This window comes from Bos taurus, chromosome 7 (assembly GCF_002263795.3).
Source record: "Bos taurus isolate L1 Dominette 01449 registration number 42190680 breed Hereford chromosome 7, ARS-UCD2.0, whole genome shotgun sequence".
In the NCBI taxonomy this organism is placed as follows: Eukaryota; Metazoa; Chordata; class Mammalia; order Artiodactyla; family Bovidae; genus Bos; species Bos taurus.
This window is the reverse complement of record NC_037334.1, coordinates 8,895,384-8,910,132: the sequence shown is the minus strand read 5'-3', so window position 1 is coordinate 8,910,132 and position 14,749 is coordinate 8,895,384. Positions and strand designations below refer to the sequence as shown.

Below are 14,749 nucleotides of genomic sequence, written 5' to 3'. Positions count from 1 at the left end.
TGACCTGCCTGAGAACAGAGCTTCAGCCTGCATCATCAACCATCCACGGAGAAACATGGATATCCACACAGGGGCTTTCCTCCTGTCATCCCCATCCAGGTGAGTGTGAGAGTTCTATAGGTACTTCAAGGAAGTTTGAGAGAGAATACAAGTGGAAAACTTTTTTCTGAGGTCACTTGAGAACCTAATCGGCCCACACCAGGGCTGAAATATTAGCCATGGTTGTTCATTAGATTGACTAATTAACTTATAATTCATTTATTTTATATGTTAAAATTTTTCGAGAAATGTCTGATGAACTCAGCAGCACAAGAATCAATGTTGACAATTAAGTGATGGGAATGGAAACCCAATTGGATGAGAATGAGGAAGCAATGAGGAGCATCAAGTGGTTCCAGTAAAATCAGAGCATATTAGAGGAGTTATACATTTAAGGAGAGTAAGAAAAGTGGGTTTGGAGGCATATGAAATGAAATATCCACATTTACAAAAAGACTTTTGAATTTGGGAAGTACTTGAATACCTTCCATTTTTATTAGAACGACCCACATCTATGGAATTATATACTGCCTTGCAACAGTGTTCTTGAGACAAACATTTCACAGTATCTTTCCTCAGGTTATATATTCACAGGAAAATATTGTGCTTAGAATGAAAACAGGGGTATGAAAATGAGTCTTACTTTGGAATTCTTAAATACCAAGAGGTAGGGAAGCAAGGGAAGCATTTGGAAGGTAGAAAGAAAAAACAAGCAAATTCACATCTCTGTGATACCTGCTAATTTAGTATGAGAAAGGAACTATGCTGAATTTTTACATGTATTGACTAAATTTGCCTTCCAACTTAGGAGGATAGATACCACTATCCCCACTATTTGAATTAGGTCATTAACATTTAGAATGGGTCTGTAGATCCACTACATTCAAATGGCTAATATGTGATAACAGTGAGTTTCAAAAGTCAGTTTTATGAATCAAAAGCTTTGTATTCAAGATCATTTACAAAAGTCTGTTACCATTTATCTTTTTTTAATTTTTTTCAGTTTTATTTATTTATTTTCTTTACAATATTGTACTGGTTTTGTCATACATTGACATGAATCGCCATGGGCGTACATGTGTTCCCCATCCTGAACCCCCCCTCCCACCTCCTTCCCCATCCCATCCCTCTGGGTCATCCCTGTGCACCAGCCTAGAGAATTTATCTTTTAAAATCCTCATCTATAATTGTGTATTGTCTATTTTCTGTTGTCAGTTGTGGGTTTATTCCCTTGGAAGTGTTAGTTGCTCAGTTGTGTCCAACTCTTTGTGAACCCATGGACTGTAGCCCGCCAGGCTCCTCTATCCATGGGTTTCTCCAAGCAAGAATACTGGAGTAGGTTGCCACTTCCTACTCCAGGGAATCTTGATGATCCAAGGATCAAACCTGGGTCTCCTGCATTTCAGGCAGATTCTTTACCATCTGAACCACCAAGGAAGCCTTATTCCCTTTGCTTACTTTCTACTGGAATGCTCCTGTTGTCCTAAAATGATTACTCCTTCCTGCTTTGATAAATTGCTCTAGAATATTTTATGAGATATTTTGAGTATCAAGGCAATATAACTGTCATTGGAAAGCTATCAGAATCAAGGAATCTTTCTCTTTTCCATGGTCTGTTAGGGACCAGCTGAGTTTATTAGATTTTGCTTTGAAAATGAAAGTATTCAATACAGGTTTGTAGGGGAGACCATGGTGTAAATCCCTGATGCCATCAGACTTGTCATAGAGGTTGAAATGTCTGCATAAGTGAGGTATACATACTCCAAGGCCTGTATCCTAGGACAAGGCAACCACCAAGGAATGTGACCCACAGGTAGACCTTATTTTCCTCCACAGGACTTTTCATTCTATCAGTTTTTTGAACTCCTTTTTTTTTTTTTTTTAATGCATGCATGCTTGTTCAATTGCTTCAGTCATGTCCAATGCTTTGCAAGTCCATGGACTGTAGCCCACCAGGCTCCTCAGTCCATGGGATTCTCCAGGCAAAAATACTGGGGTGGGTTGCCATGCGCTCCTCAAGGGGATCTTCCCAACCCAAGGATTAAACGTGTGTCTCTTGCATCTCCTGCACTTCAGGGGGATTATTTACTGCTGAACCACAGGGGAAGCCCAATACAGGGCACAAAGTAGTCACATTTAAATGGAATACAGTTCATAGGAAGCTTACTGTCTAGAACTTGGGTACTATTTCTGCATTTTCTTGGGCAAAAACAACATAGTGTTGATGACTATCTTTCATCGCTGCTTTCGTAATTACTGTAGCCCAAAGTGAGAAAAGTCAGAGAGTTACAAGCCCAGTAAGACATGATGTGTGTAAGTGTGTGTGTTGTGTGTGTGTGTGTGTGTGTGTGTGTGTGTGTGTGTGTGTGTTGTGGGGAATGAGCAGTTCTCTGGAAAGTGATTCTTAAATTATCAACTCAAAAATGTTACCCTTAAAACACAGACACAATAATGTCAACCAGAAGATGCAAATAAAGGAGTCAATTCATTTTAATTCACAGGAATCAAAACAAATGTAAAAATGTGAAAGTAACAACATGTGGATGAAGTACTTCTTGTGTCTTGAAAGTTCAGCTGTAGCAGGAAAACCTTATTCCTTATCATCCTCTGATACTATTTCTCCTCACACTCACTCTTGCTTGTTTCCCTTGACACTTTTGCTGCTTTTTAAGTCTTGAATATTTGAAACAAGCCCTGCCCTCAGGTACTTTGCAGACTCTTTTCCCAATAGGGAACACTGGTTCCCCAGAGACTGATGTCTCTGCTTTGTCTTGCTTCGGGTCTCTGTTCAAATGTCTCTTTTTGCATATCTTCCTGAACTCTCAGTAAAATGTAACATATCCATGCATGGATATTTTATTACATTTATACCTGCCTTTTCCCCCCCATATCATCTGTCACCACATGAGATGATATATATATATATATATATATATATATATATATATATATATTTCATTTGCTAGCTCATATTCTTTCTTCATCATTGCATTGTTGGAAGTTTTGTTCTCAGCATCTCACACATTTACCCTAGAAGATGGTTGATACTCAACATGAATTTCTAGAATATGTGAAAGACATTTGATTTAAAACAGTATAATCATGACCTCTTGGGGAAACGGTTGAGTGTTAGACAGGAATTTCTAATCACAGATGACACAGTAGATTACTTAAAGATGATTAAATATTGTAATTCATAGCATTTTACTGTGTTAATGTGCACACATGTAGAAATTAATCATGCTATATTTTTCTTCCCTAGTAGTGATCACCACCACGTGGTACAAGGAAATGATACAGGGATGGCACAATTTATTCTTCTGGGATTATCAGAGGAACTAGAACTGCAGCCTATCATATTTGGACTTTTCCTCTCCATGTTTCTGATCACTGTGTTTGGGAATCTGCTCATCATTCTTGCCACAATCTCAGACTCCCACCTCCACACCCCCATGTACTTCTTCCTCTCCAACCTGTCCTTTGTAGACATCTGTTTCATCTCCACCACCATCCCAAAGATGCTGGTGAACATACAGACACAGAGCAAAGCCATTTCCTATGGAGGCTGCATCACCCAGATGCATTTTTACATACTATTAGTAGAGCTGGAGAACTTAATTCTAACTGTCATGTCCTATGACCGCTTCATAGCCATCTGTGACCCCCTGCATTACACAGTCATCATGAGCCCTATTCTCTGTGGACTGATGGTGCTCCTGTCCTGGATTATGAGTGCCCTGAATTCCTTGGTACAAAGCTTACTGGTACTGAGACTGTATTTCTGTACAGTCTTGGAAATCCCCCACTTTTTCTGTGACTTGAAAGAAGTACTCCGACTTGCCTGTTCTGACATCGTTCTTAATAATGCTGTGATGTATTTTGCAGTTGGGCTTTTCGGTGCTGTCCCCCTGGCTGGTATATGTTACTCGTACTCTAGGATAGTTTCCTCCATATGTAGAATCTCATCAGCTGAGGGGAAGTATAAAGCATTTTCCACCTGTGCATCTCACCTCTCTGTTGCTTCCTTATTTTATTTTACGGGTTTAGGATTGTATCTTAGCTCTACTGCTACCCACAACTCACACTCAAGTGCAATAGCCTCGGTGATGTACATTGTGGTCACACCCATGCTGAACCCTTTCATCTACAGTCTGAGAAATAAAGACATAAAGAGGGCTCTGAGAAGATTCTTTGGAGTGGCAGCTATGAAAGGGCCATTTGTCCTGGGGCTGAGGAAGTGCTGGTAATTGCAGTGCTCAAAGCATTAGAGTCAGAAATTGTGATTCTTGATCAGATTGTTGAAAGAGCATTTGTTCCTTTTATGAATTGCCTGGGTTTTGCACTCTTTGATTTAAATTCAGCATATAATTTAAGTAACTCAATTAAGCTTTCTTAATAGCTGATGCATGGACAATTTTCCATTTTTTTTTTCTATATTTCTACTTTCCCTAAATTTTTCCCAAACATGGGTGAGAAATATTTGGAAACTTCCATTTATTTGGTAGGAAAAATTGGATTTCTTAAGGCCTTTGTCTTAAGAAATATCCATCTTCTCAAGTATTTAAAATAATTCTTCTCTACTCATGAGGAAAAAATGCCTTTGGCAGCTAAAGTAACTTATAGAATTCAACTGTAGAGTAAAGTCTGAAACCAGTGTTTTTATTTTGGCTCTGTAATTTTTCTGTATCACCAGTTTAACTGTCCTTCCTGATAATATCGACTTTATTCATGCCACTGAGTTTTAGAACTGGTCTTTTGGTGTCATACAATTATTCAGCCTGTGTCCCCAATATCTACCATGTGTTGTTGCTGTTGTTGTTTAGTCGCTAAATTGTGTTTGCCTCTTTTGCAATCCCATGGACTGTAGCCTGCCGGGCTTCTCTGTCCATGGGATTTTCCAGGCAAGAATACTGGAGTATCCCTCTTGAGCCTCCCTCCCACACCATACTACTCCTCTAGGTTGTCACAGAGCATCAAGTTGAGCTCCCTGTGTTATTCGTTTTTGGCTAAAAAAATTCTATGCTGCCTACAATTATGGCTTCTCTATCACATATAAGTTAAGTAATCAGGGTGACAATATACAGACTTGATGTACTCCTTCCCCAATTTGGAACCAATCCGTTGTTCCATGTCTGGTTCTGTTGCTTCTTGACATGCATACAGGTTTCTCAGGAGGCTACTAAAGTGGTCTGGTATTCCCATATTTTTAAGAATTTCCCACAGTTTGTTGCCATTCACACAGTCAAAGGCTTTAGCATAGTCAATAGAGCAGAAGTAGATGTTATTCTGGAACTCTCTTTTCTCTATGATCCAACAGATGTTGGCAATTTGATGTCTAGTTCCTCTACTTTCTCTAAATCCAGCTTGTGCATCTGGAAGTTTTCAGTTCATGCATTGTTAAAGCCTACCTTGGAGGATTTTGAGTATTATTGTGCTGGCATGTGAAATGAGTACAAATGTATGGCAGTTTGAAGATTCTTCTGCATTGCCTTTCTTTGGTATTGAAATGACAACTGACCTTTTCCAGTCATGTGGCCACTGCAGAGTTTTCAAATTCTGCTGGCATATTGAGTGCAGCACTATTGCAGCATCATATTTTAGGATTTGAAATAGCTCAGCTGGAATCCCATCACTTCTACAAGCTTTGTTCACAGTGATGCTTCCTAAGGTTCACTGGACTTCACACTCCAAGATGTCTGGCTCTAGGTTAGTGGTAATACCACTGTGGTTATCCAGATCATTAAGATCTTTTTTTTGTATAGTCTTTTTGTGTATTCTTGACACTTCTTCTTAATATCTTCTGCTTTTGTTGGGTCCATAGCATTTCTTTCCTTTTTTGTACCCATCTTTGCATGAAATGTTCCCTTGTAATCTCTAATTTTTTTGAAGAGATCTCTAGTCTTTCCCGTTCTGTTGCTTTCCTCTGTTTCTTTGCATTGTTCATTTAGGAAGACTTTCTTTTCTTTCTTTCTTTTTTTAGTTGTGCTTTTAAATAGTTTATTTATTTATTAATTTATTTTTTTAGGAATTTTTCTACTTTATTTTTTCCCACATAAAATCAATTGAAAAAGAAGCAATTATCAAGATCATTTAAGTATCAGTTCAGTTGAGTTGCTCAGTAGCGTCTGACTCTTTGCAACCCCATGACTAAGCACACCAGGCTTTCCTGTCCATCACCATCTCCCAGGGTTTGAACAAACTCATGTCCATCGAATCAGTGATGCCATCCAACCATCTCATCCTCTGTCAATCCCTTCTCCTCCTGCCTTCAATCCTTCCCAGCATCAGGGTCTTTTCAAATAAGTCAGCTCTTTGCATCAAGTGACCAAAGTATTGGAGCTACGGCTGCAGTATCAGTCCCTCCAATGAATATTCAGGACTGATTTCCTTTAGGATGGACTGGTTGGATCTCCTTACAGTCCAAGGGACTCTCAAGAGTCTTCTCCAACATTGCAGTTCAAAAGCATAAATTCTTCAGTGCTCAGCTTTCTTCATGGTCCAACTCTCATATCCATACATGACTAGTGGGAAAACCATAGTGTTTACTAGATGGAGCCTTGTTGGCAAAGTAATGTAGGAAGACATTCTTATCTCTCCTTGTTGAACTTGCATTCAAATGGGTGTAACTTTCCATTTTTCCTTGCATTTTGCTTCTCTATGAAAAGGCAAAAAATATGACACTGAAATAAACTCCCCAGGTTGGTAGGTGTCCAATATGCTACTGGAGAAGAAGGGAGAAATAGCTCCAGAAGGAATGAAGAACCTGAGCAAAAGTGGAAACAGCACCCAGTTGCACATGTGTTTGGTGGTGAAAGTAAAGTCTGATGCTGTAAAGAACAATATTACATCAGGTCAGTTCAGTCTCTCAGTCGTGTCTGACTTTTTGTGACCCCATGAATCTCAGCACACCAGGCCTCCCTGTCCATCACCATCTCCCAGAGTTCACTCAAACTCATGTCCATTGAGTCGGTGATGCCATCCAGCCATCTCATCCTCTGTCTTCCCCTTTTCGTCCAGCCCCCAATCCCTCCCAGAATCAGAGTCCTTTCCAATGAGTCAACTTTTTGCATAAGGCGGCCAAAGTACTGGAATTTCAGCTTTAGCATCATTCCTTCCAAAGAAATCCCAGGGCTGATCTCCTTCAGAATGGACTGGTTGGATGTCCTTGCAGTCCAAGGGACTCTCAAGAGTCTTCTCCAACACCACAGTTCAAAAGCCTCAATTCTTCGGTGCTCAGCTTTCTTCAGAGTCCAAATTTCACATCCATATATGACCACTGGAAAAACCATAGCCTTGACTAGACGGACATTTGTTGGCAAAGTAATGTCTCTGCTTCTGAATATGCTATCCAGGTTGGTCATAACTTTACTTCCAAGGAGTAAGTGTCTTTTAATTTCATGGCTGCAGTCACCATCTGCAGTGGTTTTGGAGCCCCCTCAAATAAAGTCTGACACTGTTTCCCCATCTATTTCCCATGAAGTGATGGGACCAGATGCCATGATCTTCGTTATATGAATGTTGAGCTTTAATCCAACATTTTCACTCTCCTCTTTAAATTTCATCAAGAGGCTTTTGAGTTCCTCTTCACTTTCTGCCATAATGGTGGTGTCATCTGCATATCTGAGGTTATTGATGTTTCTCCCAGCAATCTTGATTCCAGCTTGTGTTTCTTCCAGCCTGGCATTTCTCATGATGTACTACGCATAAAAGTTAAATAAACAGGGTGACAATATACAGCCTTGACGTTCCTATTTGGAACCAGTCTGTTGTTCCATGTCCAGTTCTAACTGTTGCTTCCTGACCTGCATATAGGCTTCTCAAGAGGCCAGTCAGGTGGTCTGGTATTCCTATCTCTTTCAGTATTTTCCACAGTTTATTGTGATCCACACAGTCAAAAGCTTTGACAGAGTCAATAAAGCAGAAATAGATGTTTTTCTGGAACTCTCTTGCTTTTTTGATTTATCCAGCAGATGTTGGCAATTTGATCTCTGGTTCCTCTGCCTCTTCTAAAACCAGTTTGATCATCTGGAAGTTCATGGTTCACGTATTGCTGAAGCCTGGCTTCAAGAATTTTGAGCATTACTTTACTAGCATGTGAGATGAGTGCAATTGTGCAGTGGTCTGAGCATTCTTTGGCATTTTCTTTCTTTGGGATTGGAATGAAAACTGACCTTTTCCAGTCCTGTGGCCACTGCTGAGTTTTCCAAATTTGCTGGCATATTGAGTGCAGCACTTTCATAGCATCATCTTTCAGGATTTGAAATAGCTCAACTGTAATTCCATCACCTCCACTAGCTTTGTCCATAGTGATGCTTTCTAAGGCCCACTTGATTTCACATTCCAGGATGTCTGGCTCTAGGTGAATGATCACACCATCATGATTATCTTGGGTATGAAGATCTTTTTTGTACAGCTCTTCTGTGTATTTTTGCCACCTCTTCTTAATATCATCTGCTTCTGTTAGGTCCGCACCATTCTGTCCTTTATTGAGCCCATCTTTGCATGAAATGTTCCCTTGGTATTTCTTATTTTCTTGAAGACATCTCTAATCTTTCCCATTCTGTTGTTTTCCTCTATTTCTTTGCATTGATCGCTGAAGAAGGCTTTCTTATCTCTCCTTGCTATTCTTTGGAACTCTGCATTAAGATGCCTATATCTTTCCTTTTCTCCTTTGCTTTTCACTTCTCTTCTTTTCACAGCTATTTGTAAGGCCTCCCCAGACAGCCATTTAGCTTTTTTGCATTTCTTTTCCCTGGGGATGGTCTTGATCACTGTCTCCTGTACAATGTCATGAACCTCAGTCCATAGTTCATCAGGCACTCTGTCTATCAAATCTAGTCCCTTAAATCTATTTCTCACTTCCACTGTATAATCATAAGGACTTTGATTTACGTCATACCTGAATGGTCTAGTGATTTTCCTTACTTTCTTCAATTTAAGTCTGAATTTGGCAATAAAGAGCTCATGATCTGAGCTACAGTGTGTTCCTGGTCTTGTGTTTGCTGACTGTATATAGCTTCTCCATCTTTGGCTGCAAAGAATATGATCAATCTGATTTTGATGTTGACCATCTGGTGATGTCCATGTATAGAGTCTTCTCTTGTGTTGTTGGAAGAGGGTGTTTGCTATGACCAGTGGGTTCTCTTGGTAAAACCCTATTAGCCTTTGTACTGCTTCATTCCATATTCCAAGGCCAAATTTGCCTGTTACTCCAGGTGTTTCTTGACTTCCTACTTTTGTATTCCAGCCCCCTATAATGAAAAGGACATCTTTTTTGGGTGTTAGTTCTAAAAGGTCTTGTAGGTCTTCATAGAACCATTCAACTTCAGCTTCTTCAACATTACTGGTTGGGGCTTGACTTGGATTACTGTGATATTGAATGATTTGCCTTGGAAACGAACAGAGAGCCTTCTGTCGTTTTTGAGATTGCATCCAAGTACTGCATTTTGGACTCTCGTTGACCATGATGGCTACTCCACTTATTCTAAGGGATTCCTGCCCACAGTAGTGGGTATAATGCTCATCTGAGTTAAATTCACCCATTCCAGTACATTTTAGTTCGCTGATTCCTAGAATGTCGATGTTCACTGTTGCCATCTCCTGTTTGACCACTTCCAATTTGCCTTGATTCATGGACCTAACATTCCAGGTTCCTATGCAATATTGCTCTTTACAGCATCGGACCTTGCTTCTATCACCAGTCACATCCACAACTGGGTATCGTTTTTGCTTTGGCTCCATCCCTTCATTCTTTATGGAGTTATTTCTCCACTGATCTCCAGTAGCATATTAGGCACCTACTGACCTGGGGAGTTCCTCTTTCAGTATCCTATCATTTTGCCTTTTCATACTGTTCATGGGTTTCTCAAGGCAAGAATACTGAAGTGGTTTGCCATTCCCTTCTCCAGTGAACCACATTCTGTCACACCTCTCCACCATGACCCGCCCATCTTGGGTGGCCCCACATGGCATGGCTTGGTTTCCTTGAGTTAGACAAGGCTGTGGTCCGTGTGATTAGACTAACTAGTTTTCTGTGATTATGGTTTCAGTATGTCTGCCCTCTGATGCCCTCTTGCAACACCTACCATCTTACTTGGGTTTCTTTTACCTTGGACGTGGGGTATCTCTTTGTGGCTGTTCCAGCAAAGCCCAGCTGGTGCTCCTTACCTTGGATGAGGGGTATCTCCTCACTGCCACCCTTCCTGACCTTGAACATGGAGTAGCTCCTCTAGGCCCTCCTGAGCCCACACAGCCACTGCTCCTTGGAAGTGGGGTCGCTTAAATGGCTGCTTCCCCTGATCTTGGGTGTCAGGTAGCTCCTCCTGGCCTCTGCCCCTGGCCTTGGGTGGGCATAGCTCCTTTCGGCTACTCCTTTGCTGTCGCAGTCTGGCGCTCTCGGTCGCCGCCCCTGACCTCGGGTGCGGTAGCTCCTCTCCGCTGCGGCCTCTGACCTCAGACGTGGGGTAACTCCTCTCGGCCGTGCTTGTGCGCTGTCGCAGCTGCCTGTGCTTATTCCTATTGCAATATTGCATAGGAACCTGTAATGTTAGGTCCATGAATCAAGGTAAATTGGAAGTGATTAAACAGGAGATGACAAGAGTGAACATCAACATTTTAGGAATCAGTGAACTAAATGGGAATGGGTGAATTTAATTCAGATGACCATTATATCTACTACTGTGGCAAATAGATGGGGAAACACTGGAATCAGTGAGAAACTTTATTTTGGGGGGCTCTAAAATCACTGCAGATTGTGACTGCATCCATGAAATTAAAAGACACTTGCTCCTTGGAAGAAAATTATGACAACCCTAGGCAGAATATTAAAAAGCAGAGACATTACTTTGCTGACAAAGGTCCATCTAGTCAAAGCTATGATTTTTCCAGTAGTCATGTATGGATGTGAGTTGGACTACACAGAAAGCTGGTCTCTGAAGAATTGATACTTTAGAACTGTGGTGTTAGAGAAGACTCTTGAGAGTCCTTGGACTGCAATGAGATCCAACCAGTCCATCCTAAAGGAAATCAATCCTGAATATTCATTGGAAGGACTGATGCTGAAGCTGAAAAATCCAATTCTTTGGCCACCTGATGAGAAGAACTGACTTATTGGAAAAGACCCTGATGCTGGGAAAGTTTGAAGGCAAGAGGAGAAGGGGACGACAGAGAATGAGATGGTTGGATGGCATCACTGACTCAATGGACATGAGTTTGAGTAAGCTCTGGGAGTTGGTGATGGACAGGAAAGCTTGGCATGCTGCAGTCCGTGTGGTCCCAAAGAATCAGACACAACTGAGCAACTGAACTGACAGTGGGCAAGAATCCCTTAAAAGAAATTGAGTAGCCCTTATAGTGAACAAAGAATCTGGAATGCAGTACTTGGGTACAATCTCAAAACACCACAATAATCTCTGTTCATTTTCAAGGCAAACCATTCAATATCAGAGTAACCCAAGTCTAAGCCCCACCCACTAATGCTGAAGAAACTGAAGTTGAATGATTCTATTAAGACCCTCAAGACCTTCTAGAACTAACATCAAAAAAAGATGTCCTTCTCATTACAGGGAACTGGAATGCAAAACACATGTATACCTGTGGCAGATTCATTTTGATATTTGGCAAAACTAATACAATTATGTAAAGTTTAAAAATAAAATTAGAAAAAAAAAAAGTAGATAATCAAGAGATACCTGAGTAAGAGTTAAGTTTGACCCTGGAGTACAAAATGAAGCAGAGCAAAGGATAACCGAGTTTTGCCAAGAGAATGCACTGGCTATAGCAACACCCTCTTCCAACAACACAAGAGATGACTCTACACATGGACATCACCAGATGGTCAATATTGAAATCAGATTGATTACATTCTTTGCAACTGAAGATGAAGAAACTCTATACAATCAGCAAAACAACTTTGGGAGCTGACTGTGTTTTAGATCATGAACTCCTTATTAACAAATTCAGACAACTGGAAGAAAGTAGGGAAACCTACCAGGCCATTCAGGTAAGACCTAAATCAAATCCCTTACAATTATAAAGTAGTGAATGTGACAAAGATTCAAAGAATTAAATCTGATAGACAGAGTGCCTAAAGAACTATGGATTGAGGTTCATAACATTGTACAGGAGGCGGTGATCAAAACCATCCCCAAGGAAAAGAAATGCAAAAAGACAAAATGGTTGTCTGAGGAGGCCTTACAAATAGCTGAGGTTTTTATACTTATTTAAATACAAGACAGAAAATGGTCACACTTTAATGAAGCACCAAGTTCACATGTCCCAGGCAGGCCCACCAACTGGACTATGAATGTTATTTCTTTACTCTTTAGGGTAAAGATAATTTGATTGACAGCTTTATTTCTAGAGGGGTTTTTTTTTTTTTTTCCCTAATTTTGGTGGTTAGGAATGAGAAGATGCTTCCTTGGTGGCTTAGACAGTAAAGACTTTGCCTGCAATGCAGGACACCTGGGTTTGATCCCTGGGTTGGGAAGATCCACTGGAGAAGGCAGTGGCAGTGCATACCAGTATTCTTTCTGGAGAATCCCATGGACAGAGGAGCCTGGTGGGCTACAGCCCATGGGGTCACAAAGAGCCGGACACAGCTGAGTAACACTTTCACTTTCTTTTAGGGATGAGAAAAGCCTGGGTGTATTGTGCCCCTAACAGGAAAAATATGCTCTGTGTTGTGTGTTGTGTGTCTTGTGGCTGATGCAGTTCTGAGTGTTGACTACTTGAACCCACATACAGTAAAGTGACCTTTAAAAGACAGAAACCAGAATGTTAACCAACATATGAAGATAAGGAGAATCCTTGTGACTAGGATCCATACCTAGTCACAGGATGCCTTGAAATCAAAATTGATGATGAGTAATGAACAGAATTTAACAAAGGGACTCCTTGTGCCCTGAAGTCCCAGTTGTGGTAAGGAGTCCACTCTCTGACACTATCTGTCATCACTCTCCCTGTGCTCTTTGCTCACCACACTGGAAATATATTGAGCCTGGAATGTCTGAAATAAGAACCTTCCTCAGATCCTTTGCACTAACTTTTTTCCCTGCAGGGCACACACTTCCCCAGATAACTCTTTGTTTGCCAACTATTTTTCCTTAAGGTTTATGTACAAATATACCCCTGTTTTTCAGTCTTCCTGAACTTCCAATGAAAATAACAAAACCACCCACTCTCTCTTATGTTTGCTTTTGCTTGACATACAATTGTAATTGCAGCATTTTCAACATGTTACTGAAGTCCATTTATATAAAAATTAATCATAGTATTTTAAAATTTTAGTCTTTACCATCAAACATGTGACCAGGCAATGATACCCAATTTTCAGGATTTCTTCTGGGATTATCAAAGGAACCAGAACTGCAGCCCGTCATATTTGGGCTTTTCCTCTCCATGTACCTGATCACTGTGCTTGGAAACCTGCTTATCATCCTGGCTGTCAGCTCAGACTCCAACCTCCACATCCGCATATGCTTCTTCCTCTCCAACCTGTCCTTTGTAGACATCTGTTTCACCTCCACCACCATCCCAAATGTGCTATGGAACACCCAGACCCACAGCAAAGGTATCACCTATGAAGGCTACATCACCCAGATGTATTTTTCCATACTCTTTGGACAACTTTCTCCTGACTTTGATGGCCTATGTCCACTTCTTCACCATCTGTCACCCCCTGCACTACAATATCACCCCAAGTCCCCAGCTCTGTGGACTGCTGATGCTGGTGTCCTGGATCTAAGTGTCCTAAATTCCTTGTTACAAAGTTTAATGATGTTGTGATTGTCCTTCTGTACATGGAAATATCCCACTTTTTATGTGATCTCAATCAGATATTCAAACTTGCCTGTTCTGACATTTTTCTTAAAGATGCTGTGTTGTATTTTTCAACTGGGTGCTGGCTGTGGATCCTTTGCTGGTATCCTTTACTCTTATTCTCAGATAGTTTCTTCTATATGTAGAATCTCATCAGCTCAGGGGAAGAATAAAGCATTTTCCACCGGTGCTTCTCACCTCTCAGTTGTCTTCTTGTTTTACTCTTCTGTCCTAGGAGTGTACCTTAGCTCTGCTGCTATACAGCTCACCCTCAAGTGCAATAGCCTCAGTGATGCACACTGTGGTCACACCCATGCTGAACCCCTTCATCCACAGTCTGAGGAATGAAGATATTAATGGGGCTCTGAAGAGATTATATGGGATGGCAGGTATAAAATGACCAATCATTCTGGAGGTGAATAAGTGTCCTTGATTGCATGACTCAAAACTTCAGAACATAAAATTGTGATTCTTTGAGCACTGTGGAATATAATTTGTTGCCAATTATTTCCTGGGATTTCTATTTCTTTGAATTCAACCTTTGTATTCAATTTCAACAATTCAATTTATTAATCTTTCTGCTCTGTCTGGTATACAGACAGTTTTCTTTGGGGCCATTTTCATATATTCCCAAAGTTTTCTCTACTTTGTATCAGATATATTTGTAAATTAACATATATTTCATGGAGAGATTTAGATTTCTTAAAAATATTTTCTTCTCAAAAGACTTATACTGTCCCACACAATTGCCCCTAGTTTCCATGAAAGAGCAATCATGAGTTGTTATACTGATATGAATAAAACTATACTTGGCATCTAAGATCATTTATGCAATGCCTTTGTCGGGGGGAAAGATGAAACCACAGTTTAACTTTGGTATTGTCACTCTGCT

The 14,749-nt window shown here is 40.6% G+C and overlaps 1 protein-coding gene and 1 pseudogene across 1 annotated transcript; both read left to right on the top strand.

Annotated features, from left to right (window-relative positions):
- The first annotated feature begins 3,152 nt into the window (after positions 1 to 3,152).
- OR7A98 (olfactory receptor family 7 subfamily A member 98) lies at positions 3,153 to 4,503 on the top strand. The gene has a single exon (XM_024995310.2). The coding sequence runs from the start codon at positions 3,255 to 3,257 to the stop codon at positions 4,284 to 4,286; it is 1,032 nt and encodes a 343-aa protein (XP_024851078.1). The 5' UTR covers positions 3,153 to 3,254; the 3' UTR covers positions 4,287 to 4,503.
- Positions 13,342 to 14,239, top strand: OR7A160P (olfactory receptor family 7 subfamily A member 160, pseudogene; annotated as a pseudogene).